This window comes from Heterocephalus glaber, unplaced genomic scaffold, assembly GCF_053883595.1.
Source record: "Heterocephalus glaber isolate CG9 unplaced genomic scaffold, H.glaber_assembly_v1.0 deba00001587, whole genome shotgun sequence".
Classification (NCBI taxonomy): domain Eukaryota; kingdom Metazoa; phylum Chordata; class Mammalia; order Rodentia; family Bathyergidae; genus Heterocephalus; species Heterocephalus glaber.
Window position 1 is genome coordinate 4,603,826 of NW_028258365.1, and position 19,281 is coordinate 4,623,106.

The 19,281-nt window shown below is 41.1% G+C and overlaps 1 protein-coding gene and 1 pseudogene across 10 annotated transcripts in view; one reads left to right on the forward strand and one right to left on the reverse strand.

Moving 5' to 3' along the window:
- Znf827 (zinc finger protein 827) overlaps positions 1–19,281 on the reverse strand; it is a 167,012-nt gene that overhangs the window by 71,301 nt on the left and 76,430 nt on the right. For all 10 annotated transcript variants that reach the window (XR_002390576.2, XM_087193346.1, XM_004868913.4 and 7 more), the window contains 2 exons: positions 4,811–5,050; positions 2,476–2,533 (listed from right to left, as the gene is read on the reverse strand). Coding sequence is in view for 9 of the 10 variants with exons in the window: in XM_087193346.1 (XP_087049472.1) it covers positions 2,476–2,533; positions 4,811–5,050 (298 nt within the window). In the remaining variant the exon portion in view is untranslated. The remainder of the gene's footprint in view (positions 1–2,475; positions 2,534–4,810; positions 5,051–19,281) is intronic.
- Positions 8,936–11,567, forward strand: LOC101696731 (putative RNA-binding protein 46 pseudogene; annotated as a pseudogene).

The window sequence follows — 19,281 nt, forward strand, 5'->3', positions numbered from 1 at the left end:
ATTTGTGGATAGGCTAATTCAGCAAGTTGTACACCTGAAAGAAAAATAAAAACATACCCAGGGTTTTGTACAGTTATAAACTCAGAATTTTATAAACCCTGATTTCTGTTCCTTTGCTTTGGACAGAAGATCTGACTTGGATTTCTTCTTACTTATAATCTCCTGGCTAGAGGAGAATTTAAAAATTGTTTCATTTTTGCCAAACAGTTAAAAAAATTCTCTTCTATTGTATAATTACACTCCAGCTCCAGCCAAGGCAATTTAGGCTTGAGGTACATTTCAGCTGTTTGGGGCTAGTTCAAACCTCGTCTTGCCTCTTCTCAGAAGCATACCTTTCTCTTAGGTAGGCATTACCATACACTCTTTGCGAGCCAGCAGAAACCTCCACGGGACAAGCTGTTAGAGTCCCACCTGGGTCTCCTTCCTGGATGACGCACCCACCCCAAGGTGCCGAGCTTTGGGTGCCACAAATGAGAGCCCCTACCCATTGGAGGCCCCATTAGGAGGACACGCCTCCCCTGCTGGCTGCCCAGAAGCTGGTGAAGATGTGGCAGTGCAAAGACTGGTCCCCTTTGCCTCGAGGCAGTGTTGACCCCGGTACCCCCGCCCGTAGGTCTGGAGCTCCACAGGCAACTGAGCTGAGGTTGAACTTCAGTGAAACCACAGTCTCCATCACCTCCCGACTTGACCTTGAGCACTTCCTCAGCAAAGCAAAGCACCTCATGAGAATCTTAGGCTCTAATTCTAGGGACCCTAACCTGTGACACTTCAAGAACCCACTGGAAGCAAATTAAAGTGAACCACCAGAGCTGAGACCAGGGACACAAGCAGATGTGTGACAACCTTAGGATCACACAGCAAACATGAAAAAGATAACATGGAGAAGCAGGAAGGCTGGGAGTTCACATCTCCCACTTGGGCATCTAACTTAACAGACAAAACATCCTTTCACTGCCAGACTCTTCTCCTGGTACAATCCACAGAGCAGCTTTACAAGACATTTTCCATCTGTGTGTCTTCATAAGAAGACATTACCAGCCTGTTCTTGACAGTGAGGTTCCTTTCCCTAATACTACAGTATCCAGCTGGTATGGGGCAAGCTGGCTTTGTGTTGGCTTCTGCTTGATACTCAGTGGTCCTAAATTCCAATTAACAGAAGTAAAAAACACATCAGGTTAAAGTGAGGCCTGTCCACAGGCCTGATGATGTCTGAGGTCAATTCATAGCACACCAAAAAGAAAAGCATCATTCAACCTTTCTTTCAATAATTACAAATACAAAATGAATCAACTACTCCCACTGGGAAGCATCCATCTCTGCTGGCTCAGGAAAGCAAAGTGCCTCAACTGAATGATGCCTTGGTAACTCATGGTACCTCTTCCCAGTCCTTCCTCTGGGTTTGTCCTGTAAAGCTCCTGCCCGGTACTAACTCACAAGCCTGGGGTGCTGGGAGGGTGGAGGCGGGTCCTACAGAGGTGCTGCGTCTCCCGAAAGCTCCTTTTCTGCCAGTTCCCTTTTGGGTGGACTCTGAGGCTCTGTCTAAGCAGTCATGCTAGCTGGCCCTCCTCTTCTAATGGTAGACTGATGGCAGCCCAAGCTGGCTGACATCCTCAAACTGCCTTGAAAAATGGAAAACTTCCTTGCGCACAGTGTGAATGATACCAACTGTCATGGCTCTGCCTCTCTCTCTCTCTCTTCTTCTGCTGTGTGTGTGTGTGTGTGTGTGTGTGTGTGTGTGTGTGTGTGATGGAGTCACAGCTGTGTTACCCAGGCTGGCCCCAAACTTCTGGGCTCAAACGATCCTGTCTCAGCCTCTCAAGTAGCTGGGGCTACAGGTGTGCACCACTGTGCCCAGCTCTGCAATTTTTAAAAGGCATTATCTTTCTCCTGTTTTGAAAATTATTGCCCTCCAAACAATCCTGCTGAATAACAATGTTGGGATATCCTCGGTGATAAATTATCAGCTCACAGAGAACCTTGTTTTACCAACAGGATTTGGGAGTTACAGAGCCAGCCTGCAGTCTCAGCTGTGCCTCCCATTTAAACTCTCAAGTCAAGAAACTTCTGGGGGCTGAGAGCATGCACAGTGGATTCCATTAGAGAGAGGGGGGAAGGAAGGGGAGGAAGGAAGGAAAAGGAAGGGAAAGAAAAAGAAAGGAAGAAAGAAAAAGAAAAATTCCACAAAGATAACAGTAACATCTACTTCACAAAATTATTGCGAAAAATTAAATAAAAACAGCATACAGAAAATTCTCCAGCAAGTGACACCTAGATGATGCTTAATAAATATTAACAGTCTTCTGCTTGTCGGTTTCTGTATCGTTTCCACCAACTGAGAAGTTCTCGTGAAACGTGGTGGGAAAGGCGCGACTCTGTTGAGCAGTGTCGGGGAGTGTTCAGGGAGTGCTCCTGGAATGTGAGCGACATGAACGCAAGTGGGACCTCCTCGGAGGGACCCTGCTCAAAGCAGCCTACCTGGTGGTCGTCCGGATGGTGTTTTCTTTCGTGTGATTGTGCTCTTTGCTCACTTTCTCTGTAAGGAGAAAGCATGAAACACACTTCTTAGGTGATGCTCACTCAAATTCCAACTTTTAGGCTTAAGCTGAAACATCCCCGACATCTCTCTTTCATGGTTTTCTTTTATTTTCTTTTTTAACCACCCCAGTCCTCCCTCTCTTATTGAAAAAGATGCCTCAAAAGCACATAGACAGCATCCAAAAAAAATATTTTATTGGAAACCAATCAAAAGGAACTAATTAATAAATTTCAGGTGTATTATCTGATTTTTATCAAGCCTTAGAAAGTATACACACACACACACACACACACACAACACACACAACACACACAAATGTGTGCATAGAGACAGTGATTTCTACTCTATCTTTTCCCCGCTGAAAATTTCTGCTTTCCTGATTCAGCAGGAAAACTGTAGTTGTTGCAACTGTCCTGCCGGGGGCTTTGATAACAACCTTAACTCATTCTGTATTGTTCAGCTCCTTTGTGAGAGGGGCCAGAAAAATAGCCAGAAGACCTCTTGGTGCTGCCCTCATCAACTGCTTATTCCGATAAATGTCACCAGGGACAAAAACACACCATAAGACAAGAAGAGGTAACCCCTCCCGTAGTGTGTCCTGATGTCTGAATCTCCCAGCTGTCAGAAATGATTTAATTAGCTTTCAAGAACACAGAATTTAATCTCTGGCTTTCCCAATCCAGCTCAAATGTGAGGACTCTACCCTGACCAGCACAGTTTTCAATGGCTTCTTTCAAGTATTTAGAGAAAACCTGGGCAACTGAACAAGGGTTTCACATTTCAATGGCAGGCAAGACAAATTCTTAATCTTGTGGATTTTTGGAAAAATATAAACAAAGTTTTATAACATCTGTCACACACTTTTCAATATTCATCTAAAGCCACAGCATGCATGTTTATGTGGACAAGTTTCTTTCTGTTCCCTCAACAATGACAATAAGGTGAATTCAGCCAGCCAGTATTCCTGTGGACAGCAGGAAGTGGGGTTTAAATGACTTGTCTGAGGTCACCCAGGCAGTGACAGCGCCAGGGCTCATATTCTCAGACACCAAGTTTTTAGCTGATAGGAGATTGTGATTATGTACTGTAATAGAGAGGAACTTCTGAAAAGAACTGCTCAAGTCTCACTTTCTGCTAATTTTAACTCTTCAATCATTATCAAGGTGGTGTTGTTTTTAGATATGCTTTAGCCTTTAAAAAATGGAATCTCACATGGTTCTGCAAAAGACCTTTGCAAAGATCTACGTGTACTATGAAGTTTATTAAATTAATGATTTCTATCACTGCAGAGATCTATGCAAATACAGTCCTTGAGAACGTGGGGTCACCATTTTCAGTGTCATGCGGTACTTACACAGCTAGGGGTGTCACCAGGCCCATGAGAAGGTGAACTGAGATTTTACCTTCCTTACTCTTTAGTATTTCTCTTGGGTGGGGAGTGATTAATATGGTATGTAACAGGTGTTGTGATAACCATAACAAAAGAGGGTTTATTAAACACTGGTAACAGATTCTGTTGATGCATACCCTTCAGTGCAAGGGCCAGTGCTATCAGAATGTGAACATCACACGTGCACATATCATCACTCTCAAGCACGCCCACAGAGTAACAGCACATTCAATTTGTGAGGGACAAACGGCATGGGACTTAGAAGAGCCGATGAAAGGCGTGAGTTTGGTTTCAGGACTCTGAACGATTTCATCAAGGCACTCCACTGAGCTGGTAATTATTCTACTTGTGAATTCCAAGTGTTCAAGGTAGAAGTTGGTTTACTGAAATGTTCCCCGAGCTGGTAGCTGGAAACAGTCCTCCTACTTTCAATTTCTGCTTTTCCTTTCTTTGTTTTGGTAAGAAAATAAAACTTCATTAATCCAGACCAAACTAATTTGGAATCCATGTAACTCCGTCACTATTGGAGTAAACTGAAGTCTATCTTTTGTACACTGACACAAACAGCCTGTTAATCAGATCAACTGCCTACACTCAATCAGAGGCGAGGTGTTTATCCGGGACAACAGGGATCGTGTGCACAAAACTGCAGAGTTCCACTTTCAAATGATTCTTTACTATTTATTAAAGCAAGTTTGGCATGAATTCCACTTGGCAGCACTTTATTAGCTGTTAATTTGGGTGACAGTATGCCTCTAAGAGTAACAAAACTGATTTGTCTAGATTTTGTCCTATCGTGTGGGTTGGTTTTTTAAAACCCCGCTTAGAAGGGCCTTCCTCCCAGTGACCCCCAATTATTGACATCTTTCTGTGGTTAAACATACCTGACAGTTGAAAGAGAAGCTCAGAAGCCATCTTCACAGAGATGTCCTGACTGAAGAGGTTCCTCTCTGGGGGCACTCTGCCCTCCGGCATCTTCTGTAAGGGTTCGGTTTTCTCGCGCCCGATTAAAGTGCTATAGCCAACATTCCGGCTGGGTGACATGGAGACATGCGAGTCCTGGATGTCAACTTCCATGGGCTCCTCCTTAATCTTCACCATCTGTGTCTCCTTGTAGCTCTCCGCTGTAAGCAGGTGAAGGAAGACAAACAAAAACACCACCATTGTGTTGCTTAATTCCCAGCCAAACTCAGTTTCTAAAGACAAAAACAAGATCCACGACACTTTGAAACCATTGGTTCAACCCATCTCGCTTCCTGGAAAGGCAGGAAATTTCAATGTTTCATCCCAGAGAAATTCAGTGGCTTTGCCCAAGACACACAGGTGGCAGCTGAGTCAGGCCTGGGTCTCCAGGCCTAAAACTCAGGCATGCCACCCCAAGTTCCTTTCCTCTCTACCATGCTGCTTCCATGGTCAGTGTGGGCCCTTGTTTTATAACTCACTCAATTTCTGCAAATCAAACAAGAGCAAGCACACCAATGTTATGATTTCCTCCCTCTATTTTTAAAGCTCAGATCAAATTTTTTCCTCTTTCTTCGAAGACACCTGAATTATTAAACGGTAAAGAGGGGTCAACTCAATGGAGAGATTTTTACCTTGCTGGAAACTGGTAATCCTTCAAGACCACCTAGGAAGTTAATTGCAGCCCAAGGATTAACACCTAGAAAAACAACAATCTCATGGGTTGTAATTTACTGCCTGCTTTTCCTTTAGGTGTGGCTACTAGATGCTCATCTTTAATCTGAAACATATATTTGGTTTGCAAGGTAGAAGTGTCCATGTCTACATGTTCCTTAGAGCTAATGACAGGATATCTTTGAAATAAGGTGGGACAATCAGTCCAAGTGTTAATTTGGGCCACTTTAAAATAAGATTGCATTTTCAAATCAATAAACATTTATTAGTAACTACTGTTCAGATAGCATTCTGGAAAACAGAAAACAAAAAAGACTGTTAGACGAGAGATAGAGTAAGGAGATGAATAGTGGCCATCAGCTAGTATGTCTACATCCTGACTCCAAGAATTTATGAATGCGACCTTATTTGGAAAAAAGAATATCTTGATGATTTAAGTTAGGGATCTCGAGATGAAATTGTCTTAGATTACCCAGGTGGACCCTTAATCTAATGACAAGTGTCCTTCTTAGAGACAGAAGAGGACAAGACATAGACAACATGGAAAAGGGCATGTAAAGACAGAAACACAACAGAGTTACAAAACAACAAACCAAGGAATGCAGGAACCACCTGGAGCTGGAATGAGAAAGAGAGATTCTCCATCAGAGTTCCTTCTGGGCTTAGCCTGCTCAACACCCCTTGGCCAGACGCCTGGGCCCCAGAACCATGAGAGAATAAGTAAGCCCCCAACTCTGATAATTTTGTACAATAGAGTTAATACAAGTAGATGATAGGCAGTACAATATGAAAGTGTATAAAGCAGGTGTCCATCTGTGGGGCAGTTAGGAGGTATGAAATGGGAAACCTTGCTGTAACCTGGCTGGTCAAAGAAGTGATGCTTTCCTTACAAAGTGGAACATGTCACACACAGCTTACTGCCTGGCAGCAAAAGGGATAGAAGAACATTTTAAACTAAATGATTAAAATTAATGTGGTGCCATTAATAAGATCTTATGTAAGAAGAGTGCTAATTGTTCTTTTCCTGACATACTGCACGCGCTTCTCAGGAAAAACTACATGTTTTTTGTCAGCAACTAAACTGCAGACAACTGTGATATTTAACTTAGATCTCTTCCCCACTTCTACTCCTGCCAAGCTGCTTATTTTCTCTGTATATCTGTGAACCAGCTCATAAAAATCAAGTTCATTGATTCAGTTAATCATGAGAAAGAAGAAAGAGAAGGAAGAAAAAGAGAATGAAGAGAGGACTAGGAACAGGAAGAGGAGCAAGAAGAAGAGGAAAAGGAAGAAGAGGAGGAGAAAGACAAGAATCGAAAGCTTGTCAAGTTAAATGCTTCGCTTCTTTGCTTTCACTTGCAGCGGATTTGATTCTTTCTTAAGTACTGAATTCCCCTCCCTGCTGCTCTGGCCACTTCCTAATGCAGGGAGCCATCCTGACCCTCAGTTCCATCTCCCATCCACAGAGCAATCTACACATATCTGCCTCTTGGTGTTCCCCCAAAGTACTTAATATTTGGAAAATAAACAGTGGGGTCAGTGTCACAGGTACATAACGATGCTTCTGAACCCTGCACTGGTAAGTGACTCTGAAGCTTGAGGACAAACACAAAGGAATACTAGGACAAATACAAAGGGATTCACTGCATTAAAAAAAAGTCTCAACAACATAAAGAGCAAAGCTAGAAAGAAGATCCATTATTTTTCTTCTCCCTCCACCTCCACTTCCTGAGTTTTGACCCTAGATTAACATCCACCTGGCTCTCTGCACCACTGACTTTAATGAAATTAGTTTTTAAAATCTACTTGGGATCATTTCAAGTATGATTTGCATGGGAAGTGCTTTCTGCCCTTTCTTATGACAACTCTTGACCTTTCGAAAATGCACAAAACACTGATCACTGATAAAAACCTTTAGCATCCTTAATCTCCCTGATGGATTCCAGACTCTCAGAGAAGGGTTTTCAAACTGACATCTCAATGGGCAAGTGAGACATAATACAATCAATATTTTTATAGTCTTTTCTCTTCCAAGCAATAATGTCAAGTGTCTTCTTGGCTTTTTTAAAAAGTAGGATTTCTCAACCTTGGAACTATCAACATTTGGGGCGGGAGGATCTTAGCTGTGGGGGGCTGGGCTGTGCATTCTAGCACGTATGGCAACATGTGTTGTCTCTACCCACAAAACACCAGTAGTACTACCCTCTAGTTTTAATAACCCAAAATGACTTCCGACATTGTCAGATTTTCTTAGGGAGGGGCAGAATCACCCTGTCTGAAAACCACTGCTTTGATGTTTTGGCTACATTCTAGTTTGTTAAAAAAAAAAAAAAAAAAAAAAAGTCAAAATAGCATCTATGGCAAAAAAGAGAGAAAAAGCTCCTTTTATGTTTTAGCCTAGACTCACCCGGATATTAATCACCATCTCAGTCAATTCCCTAGATAGATTGGCCTGGGATCAGGAGTCAGGCTGACCGGGGATCACAGAAGTCTGCTCTGTACCCCATTTGGTACCCCAGCCAGCTCTCTCATTCTGCCTGGGGCATTCTCACATAACAATAGTTGCATTACTCATTCCCACTCACGCTTAGTTTTGACTCTTATTCAGGGATAGGTCTACACAACCAGGATTTTACGCTTTCCCTTATACACACAATGGGAACAGTTTCAAAGCCTCTTCTTAAAATAAGAAGACAAAACTCATTTTATCACAAGTGATCTATACTGCTATTCCAAGAAATAAAATAGCACATAAAGAAGATGAAGGACAAAGATTTAATAGTAGCTTGGGGAAAGGGGGTGTGGCTGATTATCTACCACAATGCTTATTTGTATTTTATAATGTTCCTATGCTAAATATGAATATTGTATCATTTACCTAATTTAAAAAAAAATGATGTACACTCATAAAAAGATGACAAAGTCCAGTTTGTGACAGAGAAGTATGGAATGACATTTCTTCCAATGCTTTGTAGCATTGGGAAGATGGATTTGTGCACTGAATAAATTGTATTCAAACTGAGCTTGGCAACAGAAGGGAAAAAAGCAATAACACTATCTTTTCTACCTTCATAAACACAAATATATATTAGCTATCAAACTGTACATTATTTCATCCATCAGTCATCGGCCATTCTATATTCTTTTTTTTTAAATGTCTGCTAAGTACTATGCTAGATGGATGACATGTGAGATACAAAGATAAGTACGACATAGTTCGTGCCCTCAAGCAGTTTACATCTAGATGAATGATGAGGTAAGTATAAACATGCCCTTAATACAAGAAGTGAAGGCGGTGCCCACCAGGAGCCGAGCAAAGGCGCGAGGACCAGCGCGAGCCTGTCCCCCGTTCCCCTTGCGGTGACCCCCTCCAACGACTGGCCCGGCAGGCTGGCGGCGGTTTGCGGTCGCTGTTGCCCGGGATTTAAGATCAACCTCTGAAGACCTGAGCGGAACTGCAGCCATGAATGAAGAAAATATGGATGGAGCAAATGGATGCAGTAAAGTTCGAACTGGTATTCAGAATGAAGCAGCATTGCTCGCTTTGATGGACAAGACTGGTTACAACATGGTTCAAGAAAATGGACAAAGGAAATTTGGTGGTCCTCCTTCATGTTGGGAAGGTCCACCTCCACCTAGAGGCTGTGAAGTTTTTGTAGGAAAAATACCTCGTGATATGTATGAAGATGAGTTAGTTCCTGTATTTGAAAGAGCTGGGAAGATACATGAATTTCGACTTATGATGGAATTTAGCCGTGAAAATAGAGGTTATGCTTTTGTGATGTACACTACGAAAGAAGAAGCCCAGTTGGCCATTAGAATTCTTAATAATTATGAGATTCATCCAGGGAAGTTTATTGGTGTCTGTGTGAGCTTGGATAATTGTAGATTATTTATTGGAGCTATTCCCAAGGAAAAGAAGAAAGAAGAAATTTTCGATGAAATGAAGAAAGTTACAGAAGGAGTTGTAGGTGTCATTGTTTATCCAAGTGCAACTGATAAGACCAAAAATCGTGACTTTGCTTTTGTTAAGTATGAGTCTCACAGAGCTGCTGTGCTATGGCTAGGAGGTAATTAATTCCAGGTACATTCCAACTCTGGGGCCATACCATTCAGGTGGATTGGGCTGACCCGGAGAAAGAAGTTGATGAGGAAACTATGCAAAGAGTTAAAGTTCTCTTTGTAAGAAATTTAATGATCTCAACTACAGAAGAAACAATTAAAGGGGAATTCAATAAATTCAAACCTGGTGCAGTGGAACGAGTAAAAAAACTAAAGAGATTATGCTTTTGTTCACTTTTTCAACCGAGAAGATGCAGTAGCTGCTATGCCTGTTATGAGTGGGAAACGCACTGATGGAGCAAGTATTGAGGTAACACTTGCAAAACCAGTAAATAAAGAAAGCACTGGGTGGCAACACCTTAATGGTCAGATTAGCCCCAGTCCTGAAAACCTGATTGTGTATATTAACAAAGAAGAGAGCCACCCCCAAACTCTAGCCAAGGCACCAGCTCTCCCTGCTTGGCTCAATGGTCATAGTCCAAGCCCCCCTGAAACTGAAAGATGCACTTATCCTTTCTTTCCTGGGGATAAAGCTTACTCCAATTACTATGTATTCTTTAAAATCCAGTCATTTTAATTCTGCAGTAATGCACTTGGATTATTACTGCAACAAAAATAATTGGGCACCACCAGAATATTATTTATATTCAACAACTAGTCAGGATGGGAAAGTACTCTTGGTATACAAAATAGTTATTCCTGCTATTGCAAATGGATCCCAGAGTTACTTTATGCCAGACAAACTCTGTACTATGATAGAAGATGCAAAGGAACTTGCAGCCCAATTTACATTACTTCATTTGGACAGGGAACACAGTCTCTTCAGCCTGGACCTGTGTAGAATTTGGAAAAAATAAGCAGGTCCTTTCTGATGTTGCTTGAGCTTATTCTCCTGCAGCTGGTCTCATTCCTGTTGGCTAAACATAAGTTCCATGACAACACTAAGTTAATGCACCTGTGTTATGACACCAGGACAGTACTGTACAGAAAGTAACCCTCTACCTATACATTAAATGACCTAATTCCTCTCTATTCCTAGAAGCACTATAACTTTATAACCCATTATACAGTTACTGTCATACTTCTGACTAAAGAACATAGTTGAGTTTTTGGAAAGTACAAGATTTACCAATTTGATCTTAATACAAACACATAATTATTACAGTTAATGAAACAGGAAATTATTGGTGCATATGATGAATGTATACTGTGGAAGAATATTTCAAATATAATTTTTTAAATTGGTTTAATTTTTGGATATTTTTCTATACTATAAGTTGACAACGGTTTCTTAAAGTTTATAAAGATGATTTATTTTACTGTTTTGTGGTACCAGTAGGGCTCTTAATATTAAATTGGTATGTGGAGTTTTATAAATGTTTCTACTAGCATTTAAATAACGAACTAATGGAAGTTTATGCCAAATGTTTCTAAGGTGCAGGGGTAATATTTCTGCTGGTTTGATGCGTAATACAGTTTTTAAGAAAGCAACTATGAATTGTTGTTTTTTTTTTAACTTCATGAACTACCCCTTATTTCTAGAACCAAATTTAAAAGGAGCTTCTTTGTGGAGCAAGACAAATCAGAGATTTTCCATGTTAAAACTCCAAGAATGCATTCTATTAAGATCTCTGAAGCAGTGAAGGAAAATATTAAATACTGACTTGGTAAAACTATTAGGATTTGCATTGCAGAGAACTTGGAAGTAATCTTTACCACTGATATAGTATCATCAGGATTTTGAACATTAGAACATGATGTTAAAGTGTGATTATAGTCTTAATGCTTTGTCTCTTTGAATTAAATTTGTATCCATAAAGATGTGCAGTGTAATTGTTCATGTATTTATTTACAGACTGCAGTTTCCGTCGCAGCTCAATAAATAGTCTTTCCCCTGTTAGTGCTACCCTCTCTTCTGGGATTCCCAGCGTGCTTCCTTATACTTCAAGGTCTTATTCTTATCCAGGCTATCCCTTGTCACTTGTTAATGGCAGCCATGTTGGACAATGACTATATATCTCCAATCAGGCCTCATTCTTCTGAAGAAAACCTGTAAACATTAGTATGAAAATTACTTTGTGTAAAGCATGCAAAGTAAAATACTGTTTTATTTTAGAATCAGGTTTGCACATTTGGCTTTAAAAATAATATATTCCAACATACTAAACATCAGCAATAATTCAGAATATCAGAGTCATACAATTTATAAAAATGCAACGTTTGAAAAGTTATTCAGTGTTTTACAAACTGCTATTATTCCTAAACTTATGGAATTTTCTTGTAATTCCTGAGTGGGCAGTAGATCCCAGTGGTTTATTTTTTGTGTAACTTCTTTGCAGAATTTTCACGTATTAAGCCACTTGGAAACAATAGTTATACTAAATTTGAAAACCAAGGATCACTATCTGTATTGGAGATTGGAACAATTATATATTAGGTAGAAAGAAATGATGAGACAAAAAGATTAAAATCCTAATTTTGTGCAGTACTAAAGATAACACAATCTACCATTGTGGTCCTTGAAAATAGCTATAAGTATTTTAGTTAATTCTTTGTTACAGGAATAAATTCTAATTTTGCTGTTACATATATAAGGATTATATAGTTATGCTTCATTTGTGTTTTTGATATTCAAAAGTGTTATGGTTTTTAATGTTGAAATCATGTGCTGTTTAATCTTTGAACTTGGATTTGAACTTTTTGACATTAAATATGTGATGCTTCTACAAAAAAAAAAAAATACAAGAAGTGAAATTAAAAAACAGTGTGCAAGAGCAGTAAGACCAGGAAGCAAAGCCCAAAGGCAGAACTGTAATCTCCCCGGGGTGCTGAAGAATATCACGTTGTCTGGAGTGCCAACGCGGAGAGCCAGCACCGCCATGCTGAATAATCAGCACTCTTCGACTGGAAGAAAACCAACTCTATTTTCCTCTTCTACTCTCTCTTTAAACCTGCTGGGGAGGAGTGGGCTTTTCCCTTGTTTCTGGTTGAAAACTCAAGCAGGCCTATAACCTGATAATTCTTCCTGAACACAAAGGCTTACAGCCCCTTTAAAGAGCAAAACAGTCTTGATTCAGAAACTAGGAAGTATAGTCCTTTGGTGCCACAATCTGAGCTTCCTTGGGAAGTGAGTCCTTCCTTTGTTTGGAGGTGGGGACATACCAGTCGGGTTCTCCCTTTTTTAGTGCCTTCTTTGCAATCTACCAGCTGCCCTTCAGACCCTAGAGTAAAGCTAGAAAAAGATAACCTCTTCACTCACTGCCCTATTGGAGAATGGTTCTATGCTCTTTGGTCCAGTTATTTCATGGACTTGCCCATCATGTCTTCGATGACCTTCAACTGACAGTGATTTTTGTCTCTGCCCTATAGTCCCCTTACCTGGGTAAGCTACCTTAGACTGGGGCACTTAGCTCCTCCAGTGACCCCATGAATCTACCTGTTAATTGGTTTCCATCTTCCTTTCTGCTGAAGACCTGTCCATCTCTAGGTGACCCCAGCAGGCAGCATTTAAGACAACCCCATGCCAGCCCTCTGTGGGAATCTGATCTAGGTCCAGGCCTTAGGAAACAGACATCTCTTTATTTGGTCAAAGAGGCCAAGTTTAGAATGAATGCTGCATCATGGCAACTCTCACTGGGTCACCAAAGTAGCTTGGTGACCCATTTCTCCCCTCTAGATTTCCCAAGCAGGCCACCTCGCTCCTCATGAGCCTTCCCAGGCTATATCCCTTAAGCCATGCTCTTTAATCCTGGGTAGGGGCAGATGCAGTGCAGCTCTCTACAAAGAAATCTTCAAAATCCCTTCTAGCCCCGTCTTCAAAAACCTCTCACTTTTATACTCTCAACCTGTCCAGAAGGGCTCTATTGCAGTGAAATATACATAACATAAAACTTCTTAAATATTTTTTTACAGTATACCTTATGGTCATTAAGTCTAGCCACATGGTTGGGCCACCATCGCTACCCATCCATCTCCAAAACGTTTTCATCTTTCCCAGTGGAAATTCTGTATCCATTAAATGATAAATCCTGTACCCTCCCAGCTCAGACTTTCTATCTGTTACCCTATTCTATGCTATCCTCATGCCAAGAGCATAATAATCAGGTCCTTTTAAAAAATTCTTCAAGCTGTAACTTTGGTGGTGAAGTCAAATCATCTAACAGTTTAGCAAAGAATGTCAGGTTCTCACAGAGAAATAGAACTGGGGCAATGGACAGGGACAGAATATGTCATCTTAGGTGCCGGGTTTGAAAGCCTGTACCAAATGGGAAGAGTGGAGAGCCAGCCCTGGGTGGTTTGGACAGTGTGGCATGCTCAAACCACACTTTAGAAGGCTGCCTGGAAGTGGCACTCTAAAGATATGGGGGGAAATGGAAGGAAAGGGAAGTAAGGAAGTCTTAGAGTCTATTGTAAAGATCTAAGCAAGAGCTGATGAATGCCCAAATTAAACCCCAGGCCAGGAGGATAGAAAAGAATTATGACATATTTCAGAGGCTGAATGGAGAGGAATCAGTAGCTGACGGAATTGACATCTGAGTTAAAAATGGAGAGACATATGTGAGAGAAACGACGGGTGAGCCTTATAGGCACAGGGACTGGATTAGGAACAGGTAAGATTTTTTTTTAAATTCTATGATTTTTAAGTCTCTAAGATTTGGAAGACAGTATGAATAGGTATAAGGAAAACACAGAAAATGTGTCAGAGAGAAATACATATGGAGAGTTCATTTCTGTTTGGCCTCCATCTTGATCATTCCTGCAGGAAGTGGAGGTGGTGAAGGCTTACAGGTGGGAAGGGAGGAATATTCATGTCACAGAGACCAGAAGTCATCAGAGCCCGAGGGACCGGGTGAGATCAGGGAGAGTGAGCGGAGAGCAGAGGATGGGGTGGAACTATTACTATTACTCTTCAAGAGAAGAAGAAAGGGTGAGAAGGGAAGAGATGGAGAGGGAATGGTGTGGCAGCCTGGAAGCCCAGAGAGAAGCTGGGCACTGGGGGACCATGACAGCTTTTCCGACCTCCACGCCTGTCTGAGTCCCTGCTGCTGTCCAGCATGGGTCCCTTCCTGCCCCTGCAAAATGGAAACATTCCAACTGTTTGAACAGGCCATGCTGCTCCTGCCTTGTACCCTTTCTATGATCTTCCCTCCTTAAATACTCTGATGAAACCAATGCAGATTTCAAAGCTCCATGCAGATGCCCCTTTGTGAGCATCTATCCCTCGAATTGCATTCTCTTCCTCTTCTGCTGTGTATTGTACACCCCTTGCAAAGATCATGATGCCATGGACTGCAAAGTGTCTTTCGCAGACTTTGTGCCTTCTGCATTGAGCTTTCAGGGGACTGCTTGGGTCTTATGCATCTTCCATCCTCATGGCTTAGCACAGGGCCTATGCAGTTGTTAGGCGTGATGTATGTTCACTGCATGATACCTGCAGAGGCACACAGTAGGCATGTAATGCTATTCTCCCTTTCCTGGTGCCACAGTCTGCCACAGACACTCATTCATGCTACAAATTAAACACCAAAGGATGAAACACTGGCAAGGGCACTAAAGCAAACACTACTAACTGACTGGCCATTCCCTCTCCAGATCAAACACAGTCTCAATCCTGAGCTAGTGGGGTCTCTGGAAGCAACTTTGCCATGCTGAAACCATTCACTTTCTCCACTGATTTGATTAATTAAAAATCTTTCATCTCCAATTTGCCAGCCTCAAAGATACAAAGGTCTTGGTTAGGCATAAAAACACCTTCCACATATGAAACTTGATTCCTGCAGGTGTTGGGTTCATTACTTAATACTCTGTGAGCAGCCGTGCAGGCCAAAAGGACCAGGTGAAGGGAAACAACTGAGCAGGAACCAGAAATGAGATCACATGGCAACATCACCCTGTCTCAGGGCCTGGCACTCGCTGGCATCCGATAAAGGCAAGCTGCCTTCTCCCTTTGCCTTCTCTTTCTGCCTTGCCAAAATCAAAATGGAATGAAGAGCTGGGCTGGGGTTTTTTGGCTGCACAGAGAATAATTAAGCCCTAGACCTGCTGGAGCAGAGGCCAGGGATGGAGGCAGAATGGAAATGTTACTCCACAGACACCTGATGCTGTGTGGCTTTTGCTCCTTAGAGAGGAGCAATGTGGAGTGAAGCAGCCTTGCACCCTGTGGCCATTTCCTCCTCTTCTAACTGCAGTGAGAGGCCCAGTGAGTGGGATAAATACATCTCCTTTCTTCTGACAAGAACTGAGAACCTCGGTTCAGGCCCTGAATGTATTTCCCTCTCTGCTTTTTCATCCGAGCTGCAACAAAGAACAGAATCACATGTATGTTGAGACAAATCTTAAGTTCTTTGCAGCACTGGATTAGTATATGCTTCTCCTCTGGGGGAATTACACGTGAAGCTTCATTTTCCTGTGTGCTGTGGACTAAGTGCATTCTCACAATGGCCAGAGCATGGTGGTCTTCAGTGGGGAAAGGCTCCCTGGCCTGCTCTGAGGAAGGACATCAAGGTGGGGGCTTGTCCATAGATGCTGCACCCTCCAGAGAGGCAGCACAAGCTCTGGTCAGACCCTTCTCTCCCTGCTAGACACATTGGTCATCTGTTTCTAGAGAAAGAGAGGGGAAACTCTCTCCATGAAAAGAAGCAGTGGTGGAACAGGCTTCTCTCTAGTGCTCCTAGATCTATGAGAACCTTCTAGAATGGCTGTTTCCAGCAGAAGAACCACAGTGACTTCCAGGACACACACACAGGCCCTCACACACCACACTACACATTTCATCCAGAACAGTGCAGGAGGAACTGAACAAACCATGAGATCAAGCCAGTGTCCTCAAGAAAGGCAATCAAAGATCTGGATCAAATTAAATACAGGCATTCCTTGTTTAGTGACCAAGTCACAGTCCTATGACTAGGTCGTTAAGTGAACTGGTTGCTAAGTGAGGAATTCTATTACAGTATGTACAATATTCAGAATAAAGAAATGATCAAAGGAAACTCCAACTTGATGGCTTTGCTTTTATTCGCAGGTAACTTACATGTAGTATTGTAATGTATGATAGAGCATACTCTTCAATACTGTACTGTATAGTATAATCAGCAAAAATTACAGTACTGTATAAACAAGGTGTCTATACAAAAAAAATACATTGATTCTCTATAAACAAGATGTACAGAACTGTAAAAAATAAAAAAAGAGGGATCATAAGTTTGAAAAGTTGTTAAACAGGTAGGTCGTTAAATGAGAAATATCTGTAACCTACTAATTAAATTACACTGTTCAACAGATGACCCCGACCTTCACAGTAACATAAATGTTAGCAATTTTGCTTAAAATCATAGACTGAGGTCTTTCTGTATTCTTCTTTCTTCTCTTCCCTCTCTCACACAAATAACCACCACATTTTTTTTAATTCTAAAACCATTCTGATGATACTTTTGACTTCTGAATTTGAGCACCAAAATCGTAAATTAAGTAGTGTCTTCCCTCTAGATCAGTATACTACCTGGAAATGGGAAAGAGAACTGATAAGGGCCTGGAGAATGAACTATGCACATTAAAATTCACAGTTAAGTAGGTGGAGGTGATCAGGGGATCAACTTGGAATGAATTTTTCTAAAAAATACACAAGGAGCACCAGGTGTTCCATTTTATTAATCGTTCTGAATTTGTGAGGAACAAATGCGTGCGGAAAAAGCTAAGCTTCAGTGTTAAAGGTAATAAAGAATTAGAGTTGGATGTTCTCTTTCGAAGTATAAAAAATATATAGTTTTGTACTTGATCAAAGCACTTGTGGCTTTATTCTTATGCCAATTTTTAAGTAATCTTCATGTATCACAGTTGTACCAACAAGCAATTGATGCAATAGGTCCTCGCCTATGATAAATCAATGGGGGGTTGTAAACATTTCAGTCCAGACCCACAGCTGCAGTAAGAGTTTCTGATTTGACTCTGGGAACCAAAAATGAGAATATGTTCCTCAAGTCTAACAAATTCTCCATTTGATTTCATTTGTGTCCAAATAAAAATCAAGAATAAAATCTTTTAGTTAATTGGGAAGATCAGCTCGGCCAATCCAGCTGATGCTGTGGGGTGACCCAGTGATTATCTGTTGAATTCTGAGTGTTCCAGCGCTAAAGTGAAACCTCTTCCAATCATCTTGCTTTCTTTTCATTTAATGATTTCACTAGAAACTATCTAAGGAGGTGCATTTCAACTGCACGTATGCCATTTGGTAATATTCCAAATGATCTCATTTAAAAAAAATTAACCTATTTTTCATCTAATGTCCAAAATATACTTTTTTGTTTCACATTAAAAGGGCAAAAAAAGAGAGGGTCAACTAAAGTATCTGATCTAACTTTAAAGCAATTTAACATTACTATCCTTTGGCATTTAATAAATCCAAGCCCTGTCCACCCTCATCTACTATGATTAGTAGGCTTTTATATATCCAGAATGCTGGTGTGTGTTTATATATGAATGTTCATGGGTGTGTACATGCATAAGTGTATGTGTGGTTTTAAATAGAAGTCCTCAAAATTCAGTAGAATTCCTGTGTCCTAAAACATTAGCAAAAGGCTAGGCCCATCTCTGTGATGGGCTGGCTACTGCTGCGTGCACAAAAAATGAAGAGAAGGACAGAGAGACCCCTAATGCCAAATGCAAGAAAGAAGAAAAAGAAGCTTTATTTCAGTAACTGAGAATTCTACCACACTTTTACTTTTTAGTGAAAGTCTTTAACAAACTTTCAAGTATTTACCACTTCCGAATAGTTGAATGGCTTTAGTATAGGCAAACAAGTTTAAAGTGCTTTTCTTAGGTGGTAAATATTATTAATACAGACTAATATATAATGTCAACAGAGACTAGTATACACTAATATAGCTAATATAAACAGGAATGAGTCCTGTCACAAAGACATCTCTGCTGAGAAGCCCTGGCTGCTCCCGTTGGTAGTTCCAGCAGGTGGGGCAAGGTTGGAAGGCATGGTGCAGGGTAACAAGGGAAACAGCCACTGTGAGCTGCGGGTGGGGAGCAATCCATGAAAACACAGGCCCATCCAGTTGAGGGCATTAACCTGTTCACCTTTGTGTCCTTAGCACCCACAACAGGGTTTGGAAAACAGGAAGAGCTCAATACATAGTTGAATATATAAATGAATGAATGAATGAATGAAGTGCAGGAGGTTTCTTCTTGTCCATGGTTGTACCTTCCCTGGCTTCACTTTCCAAAGTTCCAGTTGCTGTCAGTCAACAAGAAGAGTAAATACACAAAATATTTTGGAAGAGGCATATTCATTTGACTTTGATATAGTATATTGTTATAACTGTTCTAATTTAAGTTTAATTATTGTTAATCTCTTACTGTGCTTAATTCACACATTAAACTTTGTCACTGGAATGTATGCATAGGGGACACACACACATCTGTAGGGTTCAGTTCTAACTGTAGTTTTTGGCATTCATGGAGGCACGCCTGGGACACAGTCCCTGCAGAAAAGCGGGGGAATTACTGTAAAACAAACAAACAAAAAGAAAGGCTCATAAGAGGAAATGAAAGGGTGGACGCAAAGTAAAGAAATGCTCAAGTATAAGGTTCACTGGAACCCCAAGAAATCTCTACATACTGTAGCTAAAAATCAAATCCCAACAGCACATAATAA